Source organism: Mytilus californianus, unplaced genomic scaffold, assembly GCF_021869535.1.
Source record: "Mytilus californianus isolate M0D057914Y unplaced genomic scaffold, xbMytCali1.0.p SCAF_5, whole genome shotgun sequence".
Taxonomy (NCBI): domain Eukaryota; kingdom Metazoa; phylum Mollusca; class Bivalvia; order Mytilida; family Mytilidae; genus Mytilus; species Mytilus californianus.
The window spans coordinates 49,509,868-49,536,808 of NW_026262701.1; the positions used below are offsets into that span (position 1 = coordinate 49,509,868).

Here is a 26,941-nt window from a genome sequence, read left to right on the forward strand (position 1 = left end):
CTCATAGTCTAGAAATAACAAATTAAAAGTATTATATCAAATATAGATTTTTTTTTTTAATTGTCAAGTCCATGCTGTTTTTTTTTTTTTTTGCTTTACACACATGTAGGTATGTGTGAAAAATTTTCAGCATTTTATTTTTGCCCATTTTTGTACTGTTTGAAAATTGTGTTTTGTTACATTTGTTGTGCTTGGTGCTTTAGGAATATTTGATTTTAGACATTTTTTCACAAATATTGAGAAAATAGAACTGATGTGAATATTTTTCATGCTCACAGCAATATCTTGTAGTACAAAAATTGCACGGACTCGTAATCTTTTCTCTCCACATTGATTTACATATGTTTAAAAAAGATTTATAGATGCTTACACAATGACTTCTTCAAAAGGCAGTGCAATATGATAAAATGTTCCAACTTTCTTATCCTGCCATTATATACTCTTTTTCATTTTCAATGGCCTATATATACACTTCCAATCAATTTCAGTAATATCATATCTCTTATTAAACTAAAAGAAACCTACTTTATAAATTGAAGTATGGTCTAATTCAACTGAAAACATACATGTACATACCTTTAACATATTTGAGTGACCTTGTAACCTTCTTATGAGGAGTTATTCTCTTGACCACTGGGTGGTTTTCCAATGCATCAAGTCCTTCCTTCTTACCATCATTCAACTAAGAAAAAGATCATAAGATTTTGTAACACTGCAAGATCTAATGTATGAAGTGGTAGTGATTTTGAGGTTCAATCAAAACAAAATCAATAAATATTAAGTTCAGCATAAATGCTTATACAAAGTGAATAATCATTATTGTATTTTTAGCAATGGTCAAATTAAAAAATAAAATTTCCATCCTAGTCTAAGAAACTTTTAAAATGATATCTGACCCATTCAGAATATTCAAGATAATATTCCCATAATGCAACTATGTTTGTGTAGATGAGTCATTGCAGACAAGTCCTGTAGCTGTAATCGATGTGCAAATGTATTTTAAGAATAATTTGTGTGGCAGGAAATGGATGCCAACCATAGATCTATTTCAGAAGACTGAATTAAAATATATCTCTCTAGTTTGTATCTTCTGCAGTGGGCCTTTTCCAAATATCAAAAATATCATTACTGTTTCTGTCTATGTTTTGTTGCAAGTTTTAAGAAATTCAAAATGGAACAAAAATAATCTTTTTAAATCTTGTATATATGATCTTTTATTCAAACAAGTAAACTAACAAATAAATATATTTCAATAAATAATTGATCAAAATTTAGTAACACATTCTATTTTTATCTGATCATTCACATTTGTAGCAATATTGATGATTTTATAATGTGTATGTAGGGTATTGACTACAATTTTTATGGTAAATCTTTACAACTCATATATGCAACTGCTCAACAATTTAAACAACAAAAATAACACAGAAAAAGTTATCAAAACTACCATTTACATGTATTTGTTTTGAAAGAATAAAACACAGAATCAATCTCTGTGGTTGTAAATCGATCATCCAATCAATGACCCCAAAGCAACCAATTATACAATGTTTCCTATGATCAGTCCACCACTTTTATTTACCTTGACAACATCAAAATCACTAGGATAATCATAGGCTGGATTATCTCTTGGTAGAATCTTCCATGACAGTACACCTGATTCATGTAAGGCAGCGGTTAGGTAACGTTTCCTGGTCTGCGGTTTATAGTATCCATTAAAAGATACAATGTATTCTGAAATCAAACGAAAAGAAATAATGATTTTAGGCTATAATAAAATTGAGAATGGAAATGGGGAATGTGTCAAAGAGACAATCCGACCAAAGAGCAGAAAACAGCCGAAGGCCACCAATGGGTCTTCAACACAGCGAGAAAATCCCGCACCCGGAGGCGGACTTCAGCTGGCCCCTAAACAAAAATGTGTACTAGTTCAGTGAAAATGGACGTACACTAAACTCCAAAACATATAAATGAACTAAAATTAAAAAACATACAAGACTACCAAAGGCCTGAGGCTCCTGACTTGGGACAGGCGAAAACAATAACCCACTTTGAGACTAAATGCTGAACTATTTAAGATGTAAAACAAAGGCTACAACTTAATTTTTTTTTAAAGAAATGAAGATTAACTTGTGAAAATAATGAAAATAGAAGAAAGTTTTAGAGCATCTTATTTCTCAAGTATATAGCATATAAAATTACACCAAAGTTGGTTAATTCTTATGCAGTTTTCATGATTTTGTTCATTTACCATGCTTTTCTCATTGGTTCATCTAAACCAATACTGAAAAAATTGATATAAATGTATATCTAATAGACAAAATTAGGAAGCAATGGTTTAATAACTGTGTTATTCCAGCCCGCTCTACTATTTAATTCTAGACATAAATCATGTCTTCCACCTAGAAAAATAAATGTATGCTTAGGATTACACTGATTATAAAATAAGGGTAGGAGGCTAGTAGGTAAATGTTCATTTCTAAAGCTAAACATAATGTATACAGACTATAAATGAGAAAAGCCTCGACTTTTAATAATCAAAATAATAGGTTTGCAGATACACTAAAATTAAATTACACAGATAATCTCTTAACATGCAAATTTATTTTTCTTTGCCTTACCATGGTCAATGATAGATGAACTATAGTCCACTTTGACTTCTTTAGCATTCACAGATGTATAGTTGCAGTCACCATGAACAGGACCATAACAGCAAAGGGCCAGTAGAAGAATTTGTCCCACATGACCTAGCCATTTGTATCTCTCTGTATTCGGTAAAACCATTCTTCAATGATTTGATCTTTTAGTGCATCGTCTTTTTTCCAAGTTTTCCATTTCATAAGTCTGAAAAAGAATTTAATGCATTGATACTGACAATATTAGGAAAATCATTATTTAGCATGGATTTTAAAAACATGTATAGTCCAAAAAACTTGATTGATTGATTGATTGTTGCTTGCTTAATGTCCAGTGACATATTACATTCATATTCAGGACAGAGACAAATTAACAATAAAATACATAAGGTAGATTTTGCAAGTATGAAGGTGAGGAAAGGATTAGGTTCACCAAGGGTTAAAATTGCCAATATGATTTCATGGTTTTTTTTTTTAATCAGGCCTAAATATTAAAAATTTAACATAAAAAGTAGTTGTGATATTACTTTTAATACCTCTAATTGGTGCATCACATTATAAATTACCAAGTTATAAACCCTTAATTATGTATTGTTTGTGTTGTAACGTCAGTTTTAGTCCAATTTTTCCATAATTTACTTTGGCCACCACTCCTGAACCAGAAAATGTTTGTCTCTTGGGATTCAACATAACCCCTTGACATCTTTTAGCTACTGAAAACTTTGAATCATAGGATGCTGACAAGGTTTTCCTAAAGCTAAATTCCAGTACATGCCTAAAATTGCATTTTGACAATATCTCCAAAATATGCTGACTTTGGAACTTATATAGTACTCTAATGATGAAATGTGTCTTACCTAGCTGTAAGCATTAAGGCTTTTAAATTGATCTAATTGAGAACTTAAACTTTACTAGGCATCGGAGTAAACATCGCCAGTCTGGTAGGATCTGTGCGTATTTATACATCCCCAATTGCTACATGTATACTCATTTTAGCAACAATACTGTAGACGAGAGGAGTCAAGGGATTGCCATATTTCTATACCCCATTTAATCCTTGTGGTGCACAAGAAACCTGTATTGCTCATTTAACATCATACATAATATTGATCCACATGACCAATAATGATAATTTATGTTCTCCAGCAGAAGACACAGAACCAATAATGATAATTTATGTTCTCCAGCAGAAGACACAGAACCAATAATGATAATTTATGTTCTCCAGCAGAAAGACAGAACCTAAAATGATAATTTGTGTTCTCCAGCAGGACACAGAACCAATAACACAACACATGAATAATGATAGTTTATGTTCTCAACATGCTCAAGCAGAAGACACAGAACCAATAATGATAATTTATGTTCTCAAGCAGAAGACATAGAACCTAAAATGATAATTTGTGTTCTCCAGCAGGACACAGAACCAATAACACAACACATGAATAATGATAGTTTATGTTCTCCAGCAGAAGACACAGAACCAATTATGAAAATTTATGTACTCCAACAGAAGACACAGAACCAATGATGATAATTCAGGTTCTCCAGCAGAATATACAGAACCAATAATGATAATTTGTGTTCTCCAGCAGAAGACACCGAACCAATAATGATAATTTATGTTCTCCAGCAGAAGACACAGAACCAATAATCATGATAATTTATGTTCTTCAGCAGAAGACACAGAACCAATAATGATAATTTATTTTATTCAGCTGAAGACACAGAACAAACATGACAAATAATGATAAATTATGTTCTGCAGCAGAAGACTGTATCATTGGATGAGTTTATGAAACTATACATCATTACAATGATTCTGGTTAAGTTTATTTAAATTGTGTGTGTTGTTCAAAGAAAAAGATTTTTAAGTGATTTATCCAACATGTAGGAACAAAAATTTGCATAGCACTAATATTGGATGCAGGGCAGAACAATTTATTACATTTTGATTGCATGCTTGGTAGTATATTGATGTGTAGTTTCTATGATTTTCTTTCAAGTCTCAATTACAAATTTATTTTAGACATTTTGTAACCTTACATTGTTTTTACTTTTATGAATTAAAAATTAAAATTGGTCACAAGGAAAATAAACTGCTTCGCTGAGCGCAGCTGGATACGCCCACAGAGGTCCAACCCTGAACAGTTGAGGCAAAAATGGACACAATATTCAAGCTTGATACAGGTCTGAATTTGGATTGTAATTAAATATTTGACTTATTATAGGTTCCTGAATAAATGTAGTCAAAGAACTTGAAATTGGTTTAAGATTTCTTGCTGTTGTGCAATACACTGTGCTGTTGTGCAATACTTAGTAAATCTGTTGTCAGATTATAAACAAATAAATCTTATAACTCGGAAACGTAAAATTGAAAATTTATAAAAATCAAAAGGGAGCTTACAAAAATAGACATAAACAATTTACCAAAGTTTCATAAAAAATGCTGAAAGCATTTTTGAGTTATTGTCCGAAAACTGGAAAATCTCCCTTTTTGTAATAAATAAAACCCCATAAATCAGAAACGTATAGTCTAAAATTTATAAAAATCAAAAGGGGGCTCATGTCGATATAAATAAACAATTCACCAAAGTTTCTTGCAAATTGGTGAAATTGATTTTGAGTTATTGTCCGAGAACTGGAAAATCCCCCATTTTTTAATGAATAAAACCCCAAAACTCAGAAATGGTAAATCAGAAATTTATAAAAAACAAAAGGGAGCTCATGTCAATAGATATAAACAATTCACAAAAGTTTCATGCAAATTGGTGAAATTGTTTTTGAGTTATTGTCCGAAAACTGGAAAATCCCCCATTTTTTAATGAATAAAACCCCAAAACTCGGAAACGGTAAATCCGAAATTTATAAAAAACAAAAGGGAGCTCATGTCAATAGATATAAACAATTCACAAAAGTTTCATGCAAATTGGTGAAATTGTTTTTGAGTTATTCAGTGATCTGGAAGGATTTTTTCTCTATGGGCCCAGGGCCCCCCAAAAATAAATTCAATGGGCCATTTTTAGAATTAATGGGCCATGTTGTCAAATGAGTGGGCCATTCGTTAACAACAAAAAAATAAAAAAGTGTATATTTCACTGTACTTACAAGTATGATTCCAAATAATATCATGGATATTGTTCCTGTGATTTTGTAATTTCAATTTCAATGAATATACAATAACTTCTTCCAAACCGGGCAATATTTACGATAACCTTTATTTACAATGTTAAAACTGGTACTGTTCCCTTGTTCATGGTTATGTTTTTTTTTACATTAAATTTGGGTCTTCGTCGATACCATACCTATTCCAGACGTTCCGTATTAGAGGACGTTTCTGGCATTTCCTCTGCACTTGTATTATTATTACTTCATCACGATGACAAGAATAACAGTAGAGAGCAACGTTAACTGACTAGACACAACAACAATTCGCTGAAGGCATGTTTACAAAATGTCAAAACGAGCCAAAGACCACAAAAATTGACAAGGACAGTTAAGCCCCTTTTATGGAGACAAATACTATGCTATTCATAAAAAGGCTTTTGGGTTTTTCAATCAAAATAATAGCAAGCTTACTTAAAAGATAATAATTAGAGAAGAATTCTCGCCTGTACTTGCCAATTTTCACAAATTTAAAGTTGTTTATAAAAAATTATATCATGAATGATGGTTAATTACGTTTTTTGGGTAAGCAGTCATACCGCATGTTGCTATTATTACCATAGGAAAACACCCGAGATGTCCCAAAAATATATAGGTGCTCCTATCATTGGAGTAAACACTACACAGTTGTGTACTCACACATGGCGGCACGAAATACGATCGGAAATCCATTCGACGATATCTCAACGTTTCAAAACGAAGTGAAAAATATCAAGCGCCACGCGGGCGCTTACATTTGTCACTCTATGCGCCATTTCTGGTCGATAAGCGCAATTGGCCCAAGGCGCACATCCTTCCCGATCACTGGTTATTGTCAGAAAAACTGGAAAATCCCCCCTTTTTTAATGAATAAAACTCCAAAACTCGGAAACGGTAAATCCGAAATTTATTGAAAACAAAAGGGAGCTCAAGTCAATAGATATAAACAATTCACAAAAGTTTCATGCAAATTGGTGAAATTGTTTTTGAGTTATTGTCCGAAAACTGGAAAATCCCCCATTTTTTAATGAATAAAACCCCAAAACTCAGAAACGGTAAATCTGAAATTTATAAAAAACAAAAGGGAGCTCGAGTCAATAGATATAAACAATTCACAAAAGTTTCATGCAAATTGGTAAAATTGTTTTTGAGTTATTGTCCGAAAAACTGGAAAATCCCCCCTTTTTTAATGAATAAAACCCCAAAACTTGGAAACGGTAATTCCGAAATTTGTAACAAATGAAAGGGAGCTCACGTTATTAGATATAAACAATTTAACAAAGTTTCATGCATATTGGTTATAGCGTTTTTTAATTAATGTATGACATGTTGACGACGGACGGACAGACAGACGGACGGACAGACAGACAGACGGTCAACGGTATACCATAATACGTCACGCAAAAAAATTCATGCACTTTCCCATAAATTTCCTATGTCACAGTGCTTGTGTTATTATGTCATAATCAGAACTGATTGTTTGATTTACAATGACTGACCTTGGGTCAACCGGTGTGATTCATTCGTAATAAAACAACTTGAGATGAGGGTCGTAATGGGGGTACCTTCATGACAAATAACGATAAAAAATCTTGCCAAATGACGTTAACTGTAATTTTTGATGCATGACGATAAACTGTACATTTTCTTTATGACGATAATTTTTTTTACTGATTTTGATGAATCACGTTAATTCTTTTTAAAAAAAAACAGTAACAGATAATTATTTGAGACCTCTGTCACAAATCAAGCTAAGGAAACTTTGACAAATCATGATAAAAATTTTAACCAATTTGACGCTAACGGTAGCCGAAAATGACTGTTTGATGCCTGACTCTCTGAGATTGATGTCTATGAAATCTATTTAGATGTCAATTATTTTACTTTCTTTTGCTGATAAATCAGAGGTATTTTCAAACCATTTATCATGTTTATACTAGATTTGGAAATACGGTACTGCTCAGAAAATCTTAAAACAAAAGAGTTTGACAGTATGTGCAAAATTACCTTCAATCCATGAATAAATGTATAAAAATCATAAAAATAGTCATGACATGAGCTTCAATCAAATATATCTATATTTTGTAACCTATCAGGCTATTGGGTCGATCACTTTAATTTCGTTTCATAGTTATGATATCAAGTCTGGGAACTGAATTAATCGTTCATCTATAACTAATTTTAATGCAAGAGAACCTTGAAATTATGTTATATGTTTGATGTTTTCTTTCTCAACCAAACTCCATTTTGTTCTGTTTAAATGTATTATTCCCCTTTTCACATTTCACATATTTTAGACGGACAGTTATCCTGACAGCAGATAAGACAGTCACAATTTGACTAGTACTGAGATTTAAAAAATAATTTATCCTTTACTCATTCATAAATTTCTGACTGGTTCCGCGTAAAATGTATTTCATTCGCTCTCTGAAAAGTACCTTACAACTAGACGTAAACTTAGGTGAAGTCCGAATGAATGCTAATCGTAATGGCGGAAGGAGGATGAGCAATTTTAAAGTTCCCCCACAAAAAACTACGTTATATGGTAACTTATATTTATGTATGATTCCAATTTGATTAGTGGAAGGGTTGAATGAACATTATAAAATGAACAAACCTTTTCCTCTTCTCTCTTTCCTGTCCTATGTGGGTCATAAATTATATATTTCCCAGAAAATGCTATTTTGTGTATTTTTTGTCCAGTTCAAGGCAGTTGGCTGTTTCAGAATATGCAGTAACAACATATAGCAAGTATACAGTTCATGTCAGACATCATTACTTGCTTCAAAGGAAACGTACCTTTGAAGGGCCTAATGGTTTATGTATCCGTTCTTCATGATCATAGATTTGTAATCATAAAAATAAGAAGATGTGGGTTTATTGCCAATGAGCCAACAAGAGACAAAATGAGACAGAAATTTTCAACTATAGGTCACTGTACGGCCTTCAACAATGAGTCAAGCCCATACCGCATAGTCAGCTATAAAAGGCCCCAAAATGACAATTGTAAAACAATTCAAACGAGAAAACTAACAGCATAATTTATGTACAAAATAATGTATGTCTTGTAATGAATTTTAATAAAAATTATTTTATTACATTATATTAAAGTATGTATCAATCTGATATATTTATATATATGGACCTTTTCAGTGAAACAAATAAAGATTATATTCTCTTATAATTTGGTTTGAACCGTTGATAATATCAACCATGCCGACTCTACAAATAATCAATTCATTCATTTATACACTAAAGTGTAAACAGTAAACATATCCTAGATAACAAAAAAACTCTTTCTAGAACAAATAAACAAATGTTTATTTTCTTCTCTCGGTATCATGAAATAATGAAAATTCATGTATATTTAAAACAAAACCACACACACTTTAATGCTTGTTTCTATATATATTTATTTCAAATAATTATTATTTAGATAAATTGGTGTTAAATTTAATTTCTTGTCACTAAATTAGTTTTCTTGTTGCTTAATTATTCTTCTAATCTTGTCACTTATTTATGTTATATGTGAGACCCACTTTTTAACCTTTTGGCAGCACACAGACATTTATGTCCTCTGTCTGCAGAATCCGCTAAGGAATATACTGAATGTAACCAGTAAGACAATGGCAAGGATGGTTTTTCCAAACAAAAAAGAACAATTAAAAACTAAATTACCATTCTTGAATAATAATTAATAATATATATTTTTGGATCCTTTAAATTCAACCAATAATGGTGTATAATGACAGATATGAAAACAGCTGAGAATGTTTTCTTAAATTATATTCATGATATATACCTTGTAGGGCTTGATGTCAATCTTTAAAACATCAAGATAAAAGGGTTAAATATATATAACCACAACTTTATTAGAATGAAACTTGCACAGAAATTGTCATCAAACAGCATTTCCTGTTGTCAGATCTATATTTGCGATGTTGTAATATTATTCTTTTGAATATTGAAGGTGTCCTAAAATATTTGTTTATACACTCAAGTTAATCTTTTTAATCATATGTTCTGTTCAATCCACTTAAAGGTGATGGACTGTCGAGACATGAAATCAACTTTAAACTATAACATGTCAGTTAAAAGTCCATTATGAACAAATTGATCAGTAATTTTTAGCACTGACCTCATGAATTAAAATGTGATAAGCACAGGAATGCATGACCTTTTTGTTACGTGTACATGTATAAATAAAATTGATTACATTAAACATAGATACATTTACTTGATATAATAATATAATAATAAATCTATTTTATTATTGTGTCACATATTGAATGACATACATATTATACAATAACATTAAAACATACATAGAACAATCAATACCCAGCCATATCAATTTGGCTCATGAGACACATTGCACAAAATAAATACATGTTCTTAAAAATCCAACGATACTTTGAAATTCTATTTTTAAAACTAATAACTATGTTTTTTCAACATGAATAAAAGGAAAGAAAAAATATATAAAAATGTTTCGTAAAAAATATTTACTTTACATTTATTTAAAACTTCAGACATATGTGAAAATATTTACGTTAAGATATCACAAAAAACGAATATGCATAATGTAAATAAACAGAATTTATTACATAATTTATTCACTGTTAAAAATTAATGTAAACAATTTAAGTCGCATAAAAAACGGTTAAAAATTTATGTAAACAATTTATGTCACATAAAAAACTTATAAATATATACTTTTACATAAAAATGGCTGAATCTCGGAGCAGTTCATGATATATATCAGCAACTACACACTTAAAATCAGTTAATTGGATATATTTGTGGGTTGTTTACATACAAAGTATTGTTCAAATTTTCACATACTACGACATGAAACTCCATCAACTTCATGGTTAATAAATTAAAGCTTTCAATCTCTTTTTCAAAGTCATCTAACTTGGATTGACAGTGGGAAGTTTTAAAGTCATCAGGTAGATAAAAATGGGCAAATACACAAAAGTTGTATGACAAGTTTAAAAACACATGCTCTGTTGTGCTGATAATTAATTTTCAGCTTAAGCTGTTTCTATACTAAATGTACATTTACTAATTGCTTTTGATCTTCCTTCTTTTATCTGGGAAAAATTGACAATTCATTAATTAGCCCAATCTTTAACAATGTATCAAATAAAACGAGAAAAAGAGATCTATTTTTTAAATCATAGTGCTTCAAATGTATATTCATTGTTACTGAATAAATGTCTGTTTAACTGAAAAATAATTGAATCCAAACAAAATTACTTTTGTTTTTAAAAGAGTTTTCATGAGTCAAAAGGCTTAGATCTGATTATTGTCTTTTTTTTCATAAACTCTGATTTAGAAAAAATATAAAATTCAAGTCATAAATATTTTAAAAAGGGTGGAAGAATGTCTATATGAGTTGAGTCCAGCTGAAATATTTTCATTTATACATGTATATTATTCAGACTACATTTTCTTTTGTAAGTATGACACAGCCAAAATTTTTTTAAAGTGCTTAAACACTGCTGTTTGTCCTGAGATAGATGTCTTTGGGAAGAATTGTCTCACACATTCTTCAGTTGATGGATTGATTGTTGCTTGCCTAATGTCCAGATTTACATACATGTACTTTATGTATTTCTAAGGGTTAATGTACATGAATAGAATAGTTTACACAGAGCAGTATTTCACTCCTTCATTATTTTTTGTCTTAGAAACTAATGGCATTTATTTAAACATGTTGCTATTAAAGAATTGTTGAAAAGGAAGATGCCATTTCAATCTGTCATATCTGATATCAGACTTTTAAGTTGAGATTTTACTCTCTGACTCTCATTGTTTACAACAAACAGTATTGTAGCAAGTCAAGCGAGTATGGCTACTCTGAAAAACAATACAATGTAGATGTATAAACAAAAATAAACAAATAACACATGTTCCCGATAATTTGATCTGGTTCAGACACATATAATGGAGTTAAACCAGCTTTATGGCATACACACACCCTCCCTTCTTTGTCAACAGTATCTAGACCATACATGTATATGTATGTCATAAAAGTAAAGCACATCATAAAAAGCCTGCAAAGTGCAGCTAACAAAAGGATGATAATTAATTTGAACAAGGAAAAAAGACAGCACATCACATACATGTAATTTCGGAAAGCTGGGTCAATATGTGTTCGCTATCAAAGCAAGAAAGCAAAATAACCCTTAACAGCACAACTAACAGGTTTTATAAAGCTAAGACTCCTCACAAAAGTTTAAATGAAATCTTGACTACTGTAAATACAGAAATTATTGCGTGCATTTATTATTGCGATTTTTCAAGAATGGACAAAAATGCGAGTTTAATTATTGCGATTTCGAAAAAAAAATGCATATAGATCTATGTTTCAGTTATCAGAATGCGAGTTCTTATTATTACAATACCCACCCAGTCGCATTATTCGCATTAATAAAAACCTCGCAATAATTTCTGAATTTACAGTATTATATATACAAAACGCTGTTACTTTGCTCTTTATGTTTTTTGCTTTCCATATACTGATTTTGTCTCATGGATGAATACCCCATATCCTTTCTTTTCTATTACATGACAAAACATGTATTACAAAGAAAGGTTAGTGTTTCAATTCAAAATCCTGTATACATAGATACAGAAAATTTAAGGTCAGATGTTCAGTTGTACACTGTTTAAAATCTTCCTCACTTCTTGACCTAATCTTCCTCACTTCTTGACCTAATCTAAAATGTCATGTCCTGTTCTTCTTTATAATTTAGAGATTTGCTAAGGCCATCATGAGCAGTTTTATGCAAAGGTCAACAATAAGAACAATGAGAAAGTGTGATAAATAATGTTTTGACATTTTCTTTTTAGGTGAAATGAAAAATTATACAGATGGATAAAAACAGAAAGGAGCAACATAAGCAACTCAAAGCTGTTGAGAAGAAGATTAATTTTGTTGAGCGAGATGAAGATGAGATGCCTGTTTTCAGTGGTGCTGTTTTACATGTCCTGTCCTCAAATGGTCTGACAAACTGTGAAAATAGTGGAATCATACAGAAGGGAAAAATTATAAAAAACAATGATATGGGGAAGAAAGATATCAATTCATTCGTTTTATCAAAAGCAAATATTGATAATCGCCAAAATAGAGACGGTTGTTATTGTAAAAAAATGAATGGGTTGGATGCCATCGAAAATGGAGCCGAACAAAGAATGAATGATCAAGAATCTGGTACTTCTTCTCTGAGGCAAACAAGAAAAATTCAAAATGGTGGATTTGATGTCACCTTAAATGGATTTAGCAGTTCTCCAGATTCAAGCCCAGTCAAACCCGAAGCATGTGCATGTAGTAAGACTGTTAACGGAGATATGCAGCACTTTTCAAATGAGACTAAGACAAGCCCAAAAAGTCCGGCAGTGCGTCCAAAGTCTATGTCCTGGAGCAGGATGGTAAAACAAAGAAAGGAAAATAAAATGAAAGAAAGAAATGGAAAAGGGAATAAGAAATCACACAAAAGATATATATACCCTGAATTGTGTTCTAGTTCAGAGGAAAGTTCTGATGAAAATGTAAAATCATCTGATAAAATCACAACACTTGAAGGAAACTGTGACAAAATTGACAAAAAAATAAAATCATTAAGTAACCAAAGCTTGAAACTGTATGGAAATAACTTGGTCAGTAAAGATGGTACAGAAAAGTTATCTCTTGCTCAATATTTGAAACCTGTAAAGGAACCAGTAAATGGAGAAAACGGTCATTCACTAAATTCACCGAACTCTCAACCAGATTTAACATTATTAAGGGTAGCACCCTTAGCTGTTCCTGAAGACAGTGATACTGGACATTCGTCAGTATCGAGCTCAGAGGGGAAAATGAACGGATCAGTTATAGAAAATAATATTACGAGAAGCATGTCACAGGAAAATATAGACCATGAAATTCCCAGTGCTGAACAAGTAAACACTGTTGAAGAGGATCCATTAGCAGGTCCTAGTAGTGCTGTAGATCACAGAGAGATGGAAAGGAATATTCTACCTCTCTATAGAAATCCTAGTATTGATAGTTTAGAGGAAGTAGGGGATTATATAGAAACTGATTTCCCATCTAAAGCCAGCCGACTTTTATTTCAGTCTAGTTCACGTAGTTCATCTCCGTCAACTGATGAAGAAGATGAAGGATATGGAGTTAATAAAGCAAAAGATACGGTGCATTTGAACTGTGATGAGGTCGAACAGTCTTTTGATCCTTCTTGTCCTCAGAATCCTCCTAGTCATAATGTAAATCCTGATCACTTGAAGCTGAAAATCCTTGAGCAGAATGGTCCTTTAGTGCAAAGACCAAACTTTGATAATATTAATCATGCTGCCCATAGAATTGCTAGATTGAGTAGCGGTGCTGGAAGTGAAAGTGAAAAAGGTGGGGTCATAGGTTCAGACTCGTCATACGTGTACACACCTGAAACTGACTATCAGGAATTTATAGACTCTGATCTTCCATCGTCAGAGGCAAACAATCATTATGCCGGGAACAGTGATAGAGATTATGCAATGCCTTCACTTGGCAATTATGCAGAAGAATATCTCGATACTGATTCCAATTTAGGAGCAAGTAATCACCTTGTTGGAGCAGAAGGCGGGGCTACTAATAATCTAAACCTGGAAGGTCGTTGTTATGCGTTTGATTATATTGACAGCAATATGGAGGTATATGATCCTCATTGTGATCAGCCTGACAATGACAATTATTTGCTTCGGGTTATTTATAAACATGAAAAAGTACCCATTGCTAATTTTCAGGACTCTGAGAGTAATAAACAAGAAAAGATATTCTGTAAGCTTGCTCTGGATCGTGACAATCGATCGTTATCTGGATCTTCTGAGGAGGAAGAAAATGCCCTCCATCATTTCTGTCGTGATGCACCTTGTCTTGCCTCGGCTGCTCAGCAGACGAATAATGATTGCTCAGATTGTATGGGTGTAGAAGATTTAGAGAATTTAACTCATGCACTGCAGAATGCGGTGATTATGCATCTTCCCTCTAGGCTTGAAGAATCGTCAGAGTGAGTAATAAGTTTTTTTTAAGGCAATGACACATTTCCAATCTTAATCCAAATTTGAATATTTATTGCAGGATGAGAGCTCTGATCAGGAAAAACTTGTTACTGGTATTAATATGAATTTCTTAATTCTTTTCAAAACTATGATTATCCGGAAGTGTTAAGAATTACAAGAGTCAGTACATGTACATGTACATTACTTTTTTAGCTGTTGAACAAATTTTGATCTGACAACTTACTAGATTTATAACCTTGTAAATGATAGATTTGAGCTTGAGGTTTGTCACAAATTCTTATGCTTCTTAGCTATAGCCAGGTTTACATCTTTCACTTAAGCAAAGTCTTAGTCTTATATGAAGGGTCACATATTTTTTTTAACTCCAATAATTGAATTTCTAACTAGGTTCTGACAGTACTTCTAATTAAGAATTATGTATCTTTTTATGTACACATTTGTTTTATATTGGGTTTTCTTTTAAATAATTACAGGGAAAGTTGTGAAGATCCAATATATGAAGAAATAGACAACTTAGATTCCTTTTTATCTACCAGTGATAACAGTCTCCATGTGGTGGAAGAAGAACCTTGCCATGGTTCTGTACCCAGAACTAAAGTAAATGTAAGTATAGTGTCAAAATAAGTAGATATTGTAAGTTACCAGTAAAAGTAAAGATATTATTTGATTGCTAATGAGGTAACCTAAATAAGTCTCTATAGACTATGGCACATACCATATAGCCTCATCACTACAGAAGTTATGGTCACCATCTGTAGGCTAGTATGTATTGGGCAAGTATCTCATCAAATGGTTGAATAGAAACGTCCCATAGATACTGCCTGTTGATTATTGAGCAATATGAAAGGGATCCCTTACAGAGCAGGATATGTTATCCGATATTCATTTTTATTATGAGAAAATTCATATTGCCCAAGATTTAAGTTTTAATTGTTGTTTGTTTACATGTATTTGTGATATTTTGTATTTTGTTTGTTCAGTTTTTGTCTAATGTGAGTTGTTCATTTGTCATCTGTTTTTGTCTAATACTAGCTAATGTGGGTAAACTTTCAGTTTCTGACACTCAAAGTATGTCACACTGATGGACTTAGTGAGAGATTATTAAGAAACTATTATAAAGCTCATACTTGTTCTTCCTCAAGCATATTTGATCTTATATTTGGTTTTATTATGTCCCTTGTCGGTGATATAGCTCTTCAAGTATTTATATGTTATACATCCTTGGCTTTCCAATTTTTGGATTTGAGAGTCTTCATAAAGATTTATCAAGAAAAGTGCTTCAGGCCAACCAAATTTATGTAGAGTGTTATTATCATTTTCTGGCAATTGGTTGATACCATTGCTGGTATACTGCCATTTCCTGAGGGTATAATCAGATCAGTAATCAGTGATTTGGTATTAACATGATTTATTTCATACCTTTTCTTTTTGTTCCATGGTATCAACCCATGAAAAGCATTGTGCACAACAAATTTGAAAAATGTAAAATTTGACTAAATTAGATTTTGCTTGTTTAAATGTCATTAAATTTTGACAAAATATTTACTTTGACTTTTTGACAAAAATATAAAAAATTTCGAGAAATTTAAACCTCACAATTTACAGGAATTAATTCATTGGATGTATAGCAGCTTGTCAAACACTAATTTTGATCATTGCAAAGCTTGATTTCTCATTACTAATAGTATGTGATTAAAACATTCAGCTGATTTTTAAAGAGTTAATTCCCTTAGGTGTTCTGTACCACTTTAAATCAACACAAATAGGGATCTCAGAACATGTAGAAAACAGATATCAAATTTATATGGCAAATAAGTTTTCAGGTATGCAGCTGTTTCAAAATTAATTCTTAAAAGATTAAGAGCAGCTGGAAATTAAATGTATGTAGCTTAATTTTTAAACTTTTTCTCCAGACTCTTCCAAAGTATGAACGAAGAAGACGTAAAGGCCATAGAGGATCTGATGTTGATAAAGTGATGATCTGGAATGAATATGAGGCATACGTTTTACAAGTCAAACAGATTGGAACGTCTGCTTGTGGTCCTACAGCTGTTCTTAATATATTGGTAGGCTATACTTTTGAAAACAATGTATAAATAAAAGTTGGAGATTTAGCTGGCTATAACACCAGATTTAATGCACTATAATCTTCGAAAAGTGCCTGTACCAAGTCAGGAATATGACAGTTGTTATCCATTTGTTCTGATAGTTTATATAGTTTAGCGTTTGATTTTGTTTAGATTTTATGACTTCCCCCTTTTTGAATTTTACCTTGGAGTTCAGTATTTTTGTTAATACTTTTTTTCCGTTAAGAAAATATTTTGATGATGCCTAAAAGATTTTCTTAATAGAGACTTCAAAGAGAGGCAAAAGATACAAAAAAACATTCAAACTCATAAGTTGAAAATAAATGGACAATGCCATGGCAAAAAAAAGAAAAAGACCAACACACAAGCAACAGTACACAAATCACAACATAGAAAACTAAAGACTGAGCAACACGAACCACACCAAAAAATTCAACCTTCATAATTTGAATTTTCAGATGAAATCATATTTTCCTTTAAATTATTATTAAAGAAATATCAATCAAATGAAAGGACATGTTCGGTAAGTGTCAATGAAACAGCAACCCAACATTACAAGTTAATGAAAAATAGGAAGCTAGATATGAGCCTATGGTCAACAACAGACTAGTGTTTATACTAAATGACAAACTCTTTATATCAGTTATATGAGAAAAGTTGCCTAGTCAAAAATTACTTTATCCTTGTCTTTAAACTAGGATTTTTGTGTGTCCAGGATGCATGTACTTGTCTTAACGCAAACTCAGTTAAGCAAACCAATCAGTTTTCTTGTCCAAAAATTTTACCCTTGATGATTAATAAAATCTTTGGAATATGAATTGAAACAATCATAAAAAAAAACAGTGAAAGTTTTTCCTTATGATTTCCTTTTACAGGAGCTAAATTTTTGGATCAGTGCAAAAGTTCTATAAACTTCATTTATTTATGTCACTTTTTAAGTTCAATTAAACATTTCATTTTATATTTGTTTATCAGAAAGCTTTTGATTATCAAGTTGACAAAGAAGAAGTATGCAAAAAGGTGACAACAAACCTTAGAATGGAAGCTGCACCAGTACCATACTATCTTTTCTCTAGATACAATGCAGGTAGGATTTAGTAGAGTAGTCATGCCATATAATATAGATTACTGTTATTGATATATTATAATTTCATTATAAATGTCAGATGAAGAAAAATATTTGTTGTTTAAACTGAATCCTGCACATTTCAGGCTCCTTGGTGGTCTTATGGTAGTGTGCTCACCTCCAATGTTTGATCCCCTGGTGTGTCAAAGCAAAGACAGACTGTTACCATGTCAATTACCATGTTGAAAATCAAGCTCAGCTTGTATGTCTAGTCCAAAGCAGGTGTTCATATTCATATCCAGTATATGCATTTACAATGTAAATTACCACTGGAGGTCAAACAGCCATCCATCCATTATCATCATTAGGGAGAGATAATTTGACCACCAAAATTCAAGCTGCATTTTTTTCAAAGTTTTGAAGATTTATCCATTTCTTGACATGTTGATTATTATTTTTATGCCCCACCTACGATAGTAGAGGGGCATTATGCTTTTCCGTCTGTGTGTCCGTTTGTTTGTCATTTTGTCTGTTCGTTCGTCCATCCATTCGTCCGTCTGTCCCGCTTCAGGTTAAAGTTTTTGGTCCAGGTAGTTTTTGATGAAGTTGAAGATCAACTTGAAACTTTAATAGTACACATGTTCCCTATGATATGATCTTTCTAATTTTAATGCCAAACTAGAGTTTTGACCCCAATTTCATGGTCCACTGAACATAGAAAATGATAGTGCAAGTGGGGCATCCGTGTACTATGGACACATTCTTGTTTAATCAACATCTGGTTCCTTTGATCTCAGTTCTTCATTGGTCAAAATTTAACTATGATGTCATATCCTGTTTCTTTCCTTTTGTATTGTCACATTCCCGTTTCTCATCCTTGTATAATACAATTCATTGAGATAGAAAGTGAAATGTTCGCACAGGGTAAATTATGTGGTAAAAAGTTCATTGTCTTCATAACAAAGATTGGAAATGTGTGAAAAAAGTTTCCTTTTATACAGTCTAATGTAAATGTTTGTTTTATTTAAGTAATAATTCTTTCATGCCATGCTTTATGTTCATTTTAACATGGGTAGGCATTATATTTATCAATATATTTAACAAGCGTTAGCAAGGAAATATAATGCCTACCCATGTTAAAATGAGCATAGAGCATGGCCTGATAGAGAAGAGGACCTATAATACACCCTGATAGAGAAATGGACCTATAATACATGTTCGAAAGGAAGCAATTTTGATTAGATGAAGCCAAAACGTTATGGAAAATTTTTTCACAATAAAAAAAAATTAAAAAGATACATGTCAACTTACTTTTAGAATGATTTTATTCAATTTCCTAGCGAGCAACACCAACACAAATGTCTATTTTGACTTCTGGCATTTTTCAAAATACAACTGATGTTGCAATTTCAATTGTGACGTCAATCACGTGCAGCCTATGTTCTATTGGAATTAGAACGGCTTTGTTTCCAAAGAAAGAAGAACTCTATATTAGAACAAAAAATAATGCATACAGTGGAAAGGTAAATGGTAAGTGGAAATTTAGCTGATATGATTAAGTTTTACAGGTCAATGTAAAACACCAGAATTGTGACACGCTATTTTTTTCTTTATTTAAAGGGACAACTGCCAATTCCTTAATAGATGGGATAACAAAGCTGACTAAAGGTACAATAAAGGGTCGATTCTTCCACTTCTATCCTGCTAGAAAGGTACAACTACTGAAATGGTTGGGATATTGGATGAGGAAAGGTGGGTTTGAATTTGTGATGTTTTTTTTAAAAACTTAATGAAAGAATTGACTTTTATCATGTATGTATAGAAAAACAAAAAAAAGGAAAAACTATGATATTAAAAATGTCTGGACAAGCCAACAATTACAACATCAATTCTATTTTAGGAAAAGATCCAATACTGAGGAAAATGTTTCCTTGGAAAGAGTTTGAAACATGATCAAAATTTGTCTTGTAATAACTTTTGATTACTAACTAGTCGGTCAATGTCCAGACAGCATTCAGTTATTCAATCAACTGTTTTGGTCTAGTTCAATGTCCAATTTAGTTATGGTTATTAATAAAATTGAGAATGGAAACCAGGAATGTATCAAAGAGACAACCCGACCAAAGAGCAGAAACCAGCCCAAAGCCACCAATGGGTCTTCAACACAGCGAGAAAATCCAGCACCTGGAGGTGGGCTTCATCTGGCCCCTGTGTGATAATACATATCACCTCCTTGTTATTTCAGGACACATTAAAGAATTATTAATATGGAATTTATTTCATCTTGCAATCTTAAAGAGACAGAAATGTTAAGTTGTAGTTGTTATTGGCATGATTATTATTGTGTTATCTATACTAAATGATTTTATTTGTTCTCTCAGGAGCTGTGCCATTAGCTACACTTAATCTACAAAGGGGAGTTAAGCCAGGATGGACAATCCCTGACGCTTGGCATCATCAGATGGTTTATGGTGTTAGTTCTAAAGGTTTGTACCTAATGGCCATGCAAAATAATTTTTCGGGGCCTTGATGACTGAGCAATCCGTCTAGTTTGTCAGCCAGTCTACACAGAGGTTGTGAGTTGGAACCCTGTTTGTGTCAAGGTTTATTCAGCTGATATTTATGAAAAAGGATTGCCAATTTTCCTGTGAAAGATCATGGTTCTTTCTGCATAATCCAGCTTCATCCACCAATAAAAACTGGCCTTATTAAGAAGCCACTGGTGCTAAAAATTCCTTTAAACAACAACAAACAAGCAAACAAACTAATTAATTTTTCATTCTTTTGAATTTTGGAGATCAACCAACATTTAGTATGAAAAATGATTGCATTTGAATTTGTCAAATTTAGATATAACTTCCTCAATAAGGGAATTTTCTTTTGAAATATTAAAGCCACTTCATATTTGAAGACAAACTCCTTCCAAGTTTATTTCATGTGTAAATATCTTTGCTTAAACTTTCATTTTAATTACAGGTGTCCATTTGACAAATCCATTGGAGATTGTTCCAGAGGAGATTATAATGGAACAGTTGACAAGTGATTCTGTGTTATTGATACGGAGACAAGATGTTGTAAACAGATTCCGGGACTGGGCTCCACTCAATGAATTCCTGAAGAAAAGTGATACCAGGTGGCAGACAATGAATGTTTTAGGTTTGTTTGAGATAATATATGTCGATGATTTTAAGTAAATGATTAAAATAATTTCCATTCTCTAACTTAAGTTTGCCTCAAGCAAATGTTATGAAACTTATACACAATGCTTTTTACCACAAAACACAGATCAAGTTGAATTTTGGTAGCGTCACTTTAATCATTATCTAGTTATGCCCCTTTATAAATCGAAAAATTGCAAAATTTTTAGTTTCTGTTCTGTAACAAGTTTGCCCCAACCAAACATTATGAAACCTATACACAATACTTACTACCTTAAAACTCAGATCAAGTTCAAATTTGGGTAGCGTCACTTTTATTGTTCTTGGATTATGTCCCTTTATAATGTTGTATGCAGCAAGGGCATCATCTGTGTCCATGGGGACATATTCTCCATTTATTTTTTTAACATATAATAACCATTCATAATTTTTATAGGTCAGGTTGTAAATGTATTGAGAGAGGCTTGTACTGCCCTGTCACACCAAGGACCCCGGTATAGAGCACAGCTGACATCACATATAACGATACCTGCTGGATACAAAGCTGGAATAACTTTATTTGTTCGACAGAATACAGAAGTATGCCAGGAATTGTTTAATGCACCTGATTTAGAACTGATGAATCCAGAAGAGACTGAAGAAGGATATTGATGATAGAAATTATTATTTATAATTTATTTTATGCAGTTTTTATGGCCAGTTTATGAGTTACTTTATTCAAATATTCCAATCCCTGTGCCCATTGGACTGATAGTTTTTGTTGGGTTTATTCCTGGAAAATTTATGCCTTTATTCAGAAAAAGAACATTCATTTTTATCTTATTCAATTGATACACAATGGCTTTCTTTGTCTACCCTCTTTTAAGTAGTTTAGAGTCACTGAAAATATTATAACTTTCTAGAAACAAGTGAGATCACTACATGACTATCTATATTAGGATCTATTTTTTTGGTGCATGCATTTTTCAATGCGTTAGAAAACATGACAAAATATTTGCTTCTTAATATATTTATATTATTTGTTTTTTGTTATTTATCTTAAGTGGTCGTAAACATGAAAAATTTTGAATCTTCATTGACATGTAAAAATGTCCTGAAATGTTACTTGTATAATACAAATCATACCATTTTGTAATTTTTATGCATAATATATTTTACAATTTTAATAAAATTTTGGTTGTTAACATTACATGTCTTCATATTTTTTCACCAGAAATACAAATTTCATTAATCCCATTTTATTTTGAATTTTAATATTGCTTGATTAATAAAAATGTCAGATAGCCTATTTCAATTATTTGTATACTTTGTGTCAATATCGTTAACCAAGAAATCCACAAATAATAGAAATTGGTTTCACATGCAGAAAATATGAGGTTTTAATTTGTATTTCCAAAACAACTTAAAGGAGAAACAAATTAAACCTCCCCAGATAGATTTTATCCAGAACAGATTAGAAGTGTTAAAGGAAAATTGTCAAATCTATATACCCATGACCTGAAATTTATTATGAAAGGAGGTATTTGTTTAGACTTATAATATGATATTTGTTATTTACCTTCTAAAATTAAATTGTAGTTCAAAGAAGAAGAGATGAAGCCATACCATATTGTAATATAAATATAGAGAAATTTCAACATTGTTTTTGAGCTTGGTCAGAAAAGCTTTGTTTTAGTTATTATAAAATTTACATGAACATATTTTTACATAATAAGGAACAAAGAATATTCATTTTAAATGTCCTGCCAATTTTGGTCAACCTACTTGCAGAACATACCTATTGTATTTGTTGTTAATGGTTTATCTTCTTGAATATGCATTAAAAATAATTGCAATTGGCTGTTAAGCAAGCAGCAACCAGTAAATCAATATCTGTTTTTACTAATGCTCTTTATTGCAGGGAACATGTACTGGCTCTTCATTTTAGTAAGGGGAGTAACTCATTAAATTATATATCGATTCAAATTCATTTTTTAATGATTTCCCCAAAAATGTCATTAGGCATCTTCTTACAAGTTTAATTATCATAGCATGGTAGGTTTTTAATTCTGATGAATGAATGACTGAATGCAGAATTTTATTCCACCAGTATAGAAAATCACAGATTTGACCATAAAATTTTGTAACAAAATAATTGTTTCATAATGTAAATGGGTGCAAAGTGGAATTATTTTGACAATTGACTATGTCCAAGATGTGCAATTGTTCTATGCAGCCATTGTCAATATATTCAGTTGATATGTTATGTATTCCAATGTGCTTCAGACACAACAAATTCAACCTGTCTATCATCGTTCATTTTTTTGGCTCTTGTTAATTATTGTTGTGTAGATATGGATTATTTAGGAAATGTGGTACATTTGTAATTTCTAAAATTTAATGAGTGTATTTTCAAGATTTAATATTAGTTGTACTTTAAGAATACATGAGGAGCATGATTTGTTTTCTTTGGTTCAATTGTAATATGTATCTAGTATTTGATTGTGATATCTAAAAATGATATATTCAAATACTTGTTCTGCGTTTTGCTTTTCAGGTGATGCAACACTTATATATTTTCATCAAGGCAAAAATATGCATACTATCAAAATATCTTGCAAATTAATTTTAGAAACTATCAATGAATATACAAACTGTAGGTTTATAATTATTTAGGAGTAACAAGTTTTGTTTATTTCATGGGAATAGGAAAACCTCAAATTTAAATGTTCAACAAAGTATAAATTCACTATATACAGACTTTTGAAAACCATGAAATCAAATTTTATTTTCATGGATACATGATGTTGGTTTTCCATCATTTGTCAATAGTACATTTTTATGTTTAAACTGGTGTAAAATTTGCATTTAGTTAGAAAACACTTGAAATATACAATTATGAATCCCATGAATTTTGAGTATTTTTATTACAAACTCTTATCTGTAAATCTGAAACCTGCAATTGATTGATTGCTTCAGATAGATTATTGAAGTACATAGAATTTAAGTTATTTATTAGTTGGATGTCCATATATTACTTGTTCTGTGATTTTATTGGTTAATAACAATCGTTGCTCTAAATTGGTATTAGCATGGCTAATACTGATTATATATTTGACCTTATTAACAAGCAAACTTTAAAACAAATGTGTACACTTTCAAATAGTTAGTCTGTTATGAATTATATTAAATTGAATCTTTATACAAATTAATGTTCTATTAGCTTCTGAAATTGTTAAAATTAAACTTGAACATTTGAATATTGCCAAATTTACATGTTTTTTTTAGATTTAAAAAAACATCCATCAATTTTTAAATCAAGGAACCAAATTGGCCCTTTGATTTGTTAAGTTTTTAAATTGTTAAAGAAGTTTCTTTTTAGAATAAATTTAGATCAGCTAATTTTCCTTCAGATGTAGATATTAATGACTGAGTTCATGGAATTGACAACTTATATTATTACGTGTATGAGACTGTACAGGTCATTTTCTTGTTAGCCAGTAGTTCATCAATACACGTTATTATGGAACTTTGTATTGTAAACACAAAGAAGTGGGTTCAAATGGTGGTTTTTCTGTGAAAATTGGTACCATATACTGTAAGTTTCTCAAAAATATAAACTAGAAATTCAAAATTTGATAGCATTATTTGTATATAGCATTTCCTGATGTAGCAATAATTCCCCATTTTTGTCCATTGATCACCAATCACAATGTTTAGTGCACTCTGAAATTTCTGAATTAACAGTATTTTACACAGATAACTGCAATGAAATATTTTCTATTAGTGACAAAATAAAAAAAAAAAAACAATTTGTTGATGAAAAATTAAGTTTCATACAATCATTGGTGGAGAAAAATGGTTGATCCTTGGCAGTAAAAAGGCATACATGCTCTCTCCTCTGTATGACTGTTGAAACACCTTAAAACAATATACACATTTCATAACTGTAGATTCAAGTGGTTGATCCTCTAGCTTTGCATTCAATAATTATCTCCCTTGTGTTAAGTGATTATCTCCCCTTGATTTTGAAATAGTTAATTCCCTTTGCATGATTTGAAAGAGCAGGTACTCTCTACATAGTCCTTTTAAGAAATTGTTACCTTTATGCATATAACTACACCATGTTAATATAATCTAACTAAAATTCAGTTATGAAAATGAAATATTATCGTATTAAAGGTAGTCAAATGTGAAATAAAACAATGTGTTCTTTGCTACACCCAATTACATCTATTTTCCTGTGTAACCTCATGATTCATGTTGCTAGATAAAACACCTGTTATTTCATACAAAAGTCATCTCCAGCAAATAAAACGAAGCAAAAACTAAATATTCAGCCATTTTAATAAAATGTTGGTCAAGCATGGCCCAAGTTTAATGTTATATGCTAACACATATAGAAAAATTAAAAAAACAAAATTTTCAAACACACAAATTCAACCAGTCCATAGGTGGAAAAAGTAAAAAATGATGTTCTCATTCATACAGCTGTTTTTCTAACAATGCAAACAAAAAATTGAGAACAAAATTTTAATTGCAGAAAATATAAGTGAAATATTAAAGGTGTTTCATATGGATTATATATTTGGACTGAACAAACAATTTTTGTAAATGAGATATGAAATTTGCAATAAAAAACTGTTTATACCCTCACAAATGGGAGATAACTCTTCCAAAATAATGACATAAAAGAAACTTGTAACAAGTAATTTACATTGTTATTATAACATTTATGATACTGGTGAGTGTTAATATAATAATTGTAAGTGCTTTATGCTGATTTGTCTGTGATGTGCTTTGTACACAAGGTATAAAGATACCATAGAAAGTTCAATATCTATAAACAGAACAGTTTCTATTTTTAACTGGAATATTTTTACAATTTATTTGGGTTTTTTTTTTTTAATTGATTAATTGACACGTTCTGGCAAGTAAAAAATCTGTCAATCAATTATAAAAAAAGAAAAATATATTGCTTTCCAGTTGGCATGGCTCAGTTTTAAAGACTTCACTGTAACATTTAGATGAAAAACAGCAATAGCAGTTTTGTTTTTTGCTGTTGGTTTTGTTAACTGCTTGAAGGTGACTTTGTGTCATGAGTCATAACACCCTATCCTTTTTCTACCATTTATCTCTTACTTGGAGGAAAAGATAACAATCTAGATAATGAACTTTCAGTGTTATTTTTTGACCTAGTGTAATATTAGTGGATATGTATATAGTATATATATACACTGTTATTTATAAGTCATTATGTACTGTTTTACAGTTTGCAAATAAATTGTAACATTATGCAATACATTCTTCTTTTTTTAACCCCAATTTGAGTTATGCAGGAGTTTGTTGTTATGGATTCAGTATTATATCTGGGATACCAATTTTCATGTATTTCGTAGGTTAATTTGAACCATGATTTTAAATGTTCACTGAAGTACAGATTTTCTAAAGGATTGTATGCAGACTTCGGCAAAACCACAATCCTGTGTCCAGGAAACTGGTACCTACAAAAATTAATGAATCCACAGTATTATTTGTTTTTTTGGTATTTAATAAATGTAGTACTACAGTTAACCTTTGTTGGTCCCTTTAGGTCTGTTTGTCAAACATTTCATGCATTTTAAGGATTAGAACAACTAAATGATATGTCAGTTCATAGTATCTGAGCAGTGTGTTGACACATTTTTGTAATGTTTTACTTTTTTTTTGAGACATGAACATTAAAAAAATGCATGCAAAATCAGTATACATCAGAAAATACTTTCACATAGGGAAATTCTGTTTTAACATACAAGTAACCTGGAT

The 26,941-nt window shown here is 31.2% G+C and overlaps 2 protein-coding genes across 2 annotated transcripts in view; one reads left to right on the forward strand and one right to left on the reverse strand.

Moving 5' to 3' along the window:
• The window catches only part of LOC127702398 (membrane-bound transcription factor site-1 protease-like), a 29,034-nt gene extending 20,964 nt beyond the window's left edge, over positions 1–8,070 (reverse strand). Inside the window, exons 1-4 of the mRNA XM_052206596.1 lie at positions 7,977–8,070; positions 2,622–2,844; positions 1,583–1,734; positions 577–682 (exon numbers count right to left, since the gene is read on the reverse strand). Coding sequence (XP_052062556.1) covers positions 577–682; positions 1,583–1,734; positions 2,622–2,784 — 421 coding nt within the window. The 5' untranslated portion in view covers positions 2,785–2,844; positions 7,977–8,070. The remainder of the gene's footprint in view (positions 1–576; positions 683–1,582; positions 1,735–2,621; positions 2,845–7,976) is intronic.
• A 172-nt stretch (positions 8,071–8,242) lies between these two features.
• Positions 8,243–26,436, forward strand: LOC127702397 (uncharacterized). Its single transcript, XM_052206595.1, has 9 exons — positions 8,243–8,325; positions 12,642–14,833; positions 15,320–15,449; positions 16,760–16,912; positions 17,909–18,020; positions 19,620–19,751; positions 20,381–20,485; positions 20,976–21,155; positions 21,594–26,436. Exons 2-9 carry the CDS (start codon positions 12,663–12,665, stop codon positions 21,806–21,808), a joined length of 3,198 nt encoding a protein of 1,065 aa, XP_052062555.1. The 5' UTR covers positions 8,243–8,325; positions 12,642–12,662; the 3' UTR covers positions 21,809–26,436.
• Positions 26,437–26,941: the final 505 nt, after the last annotated feature.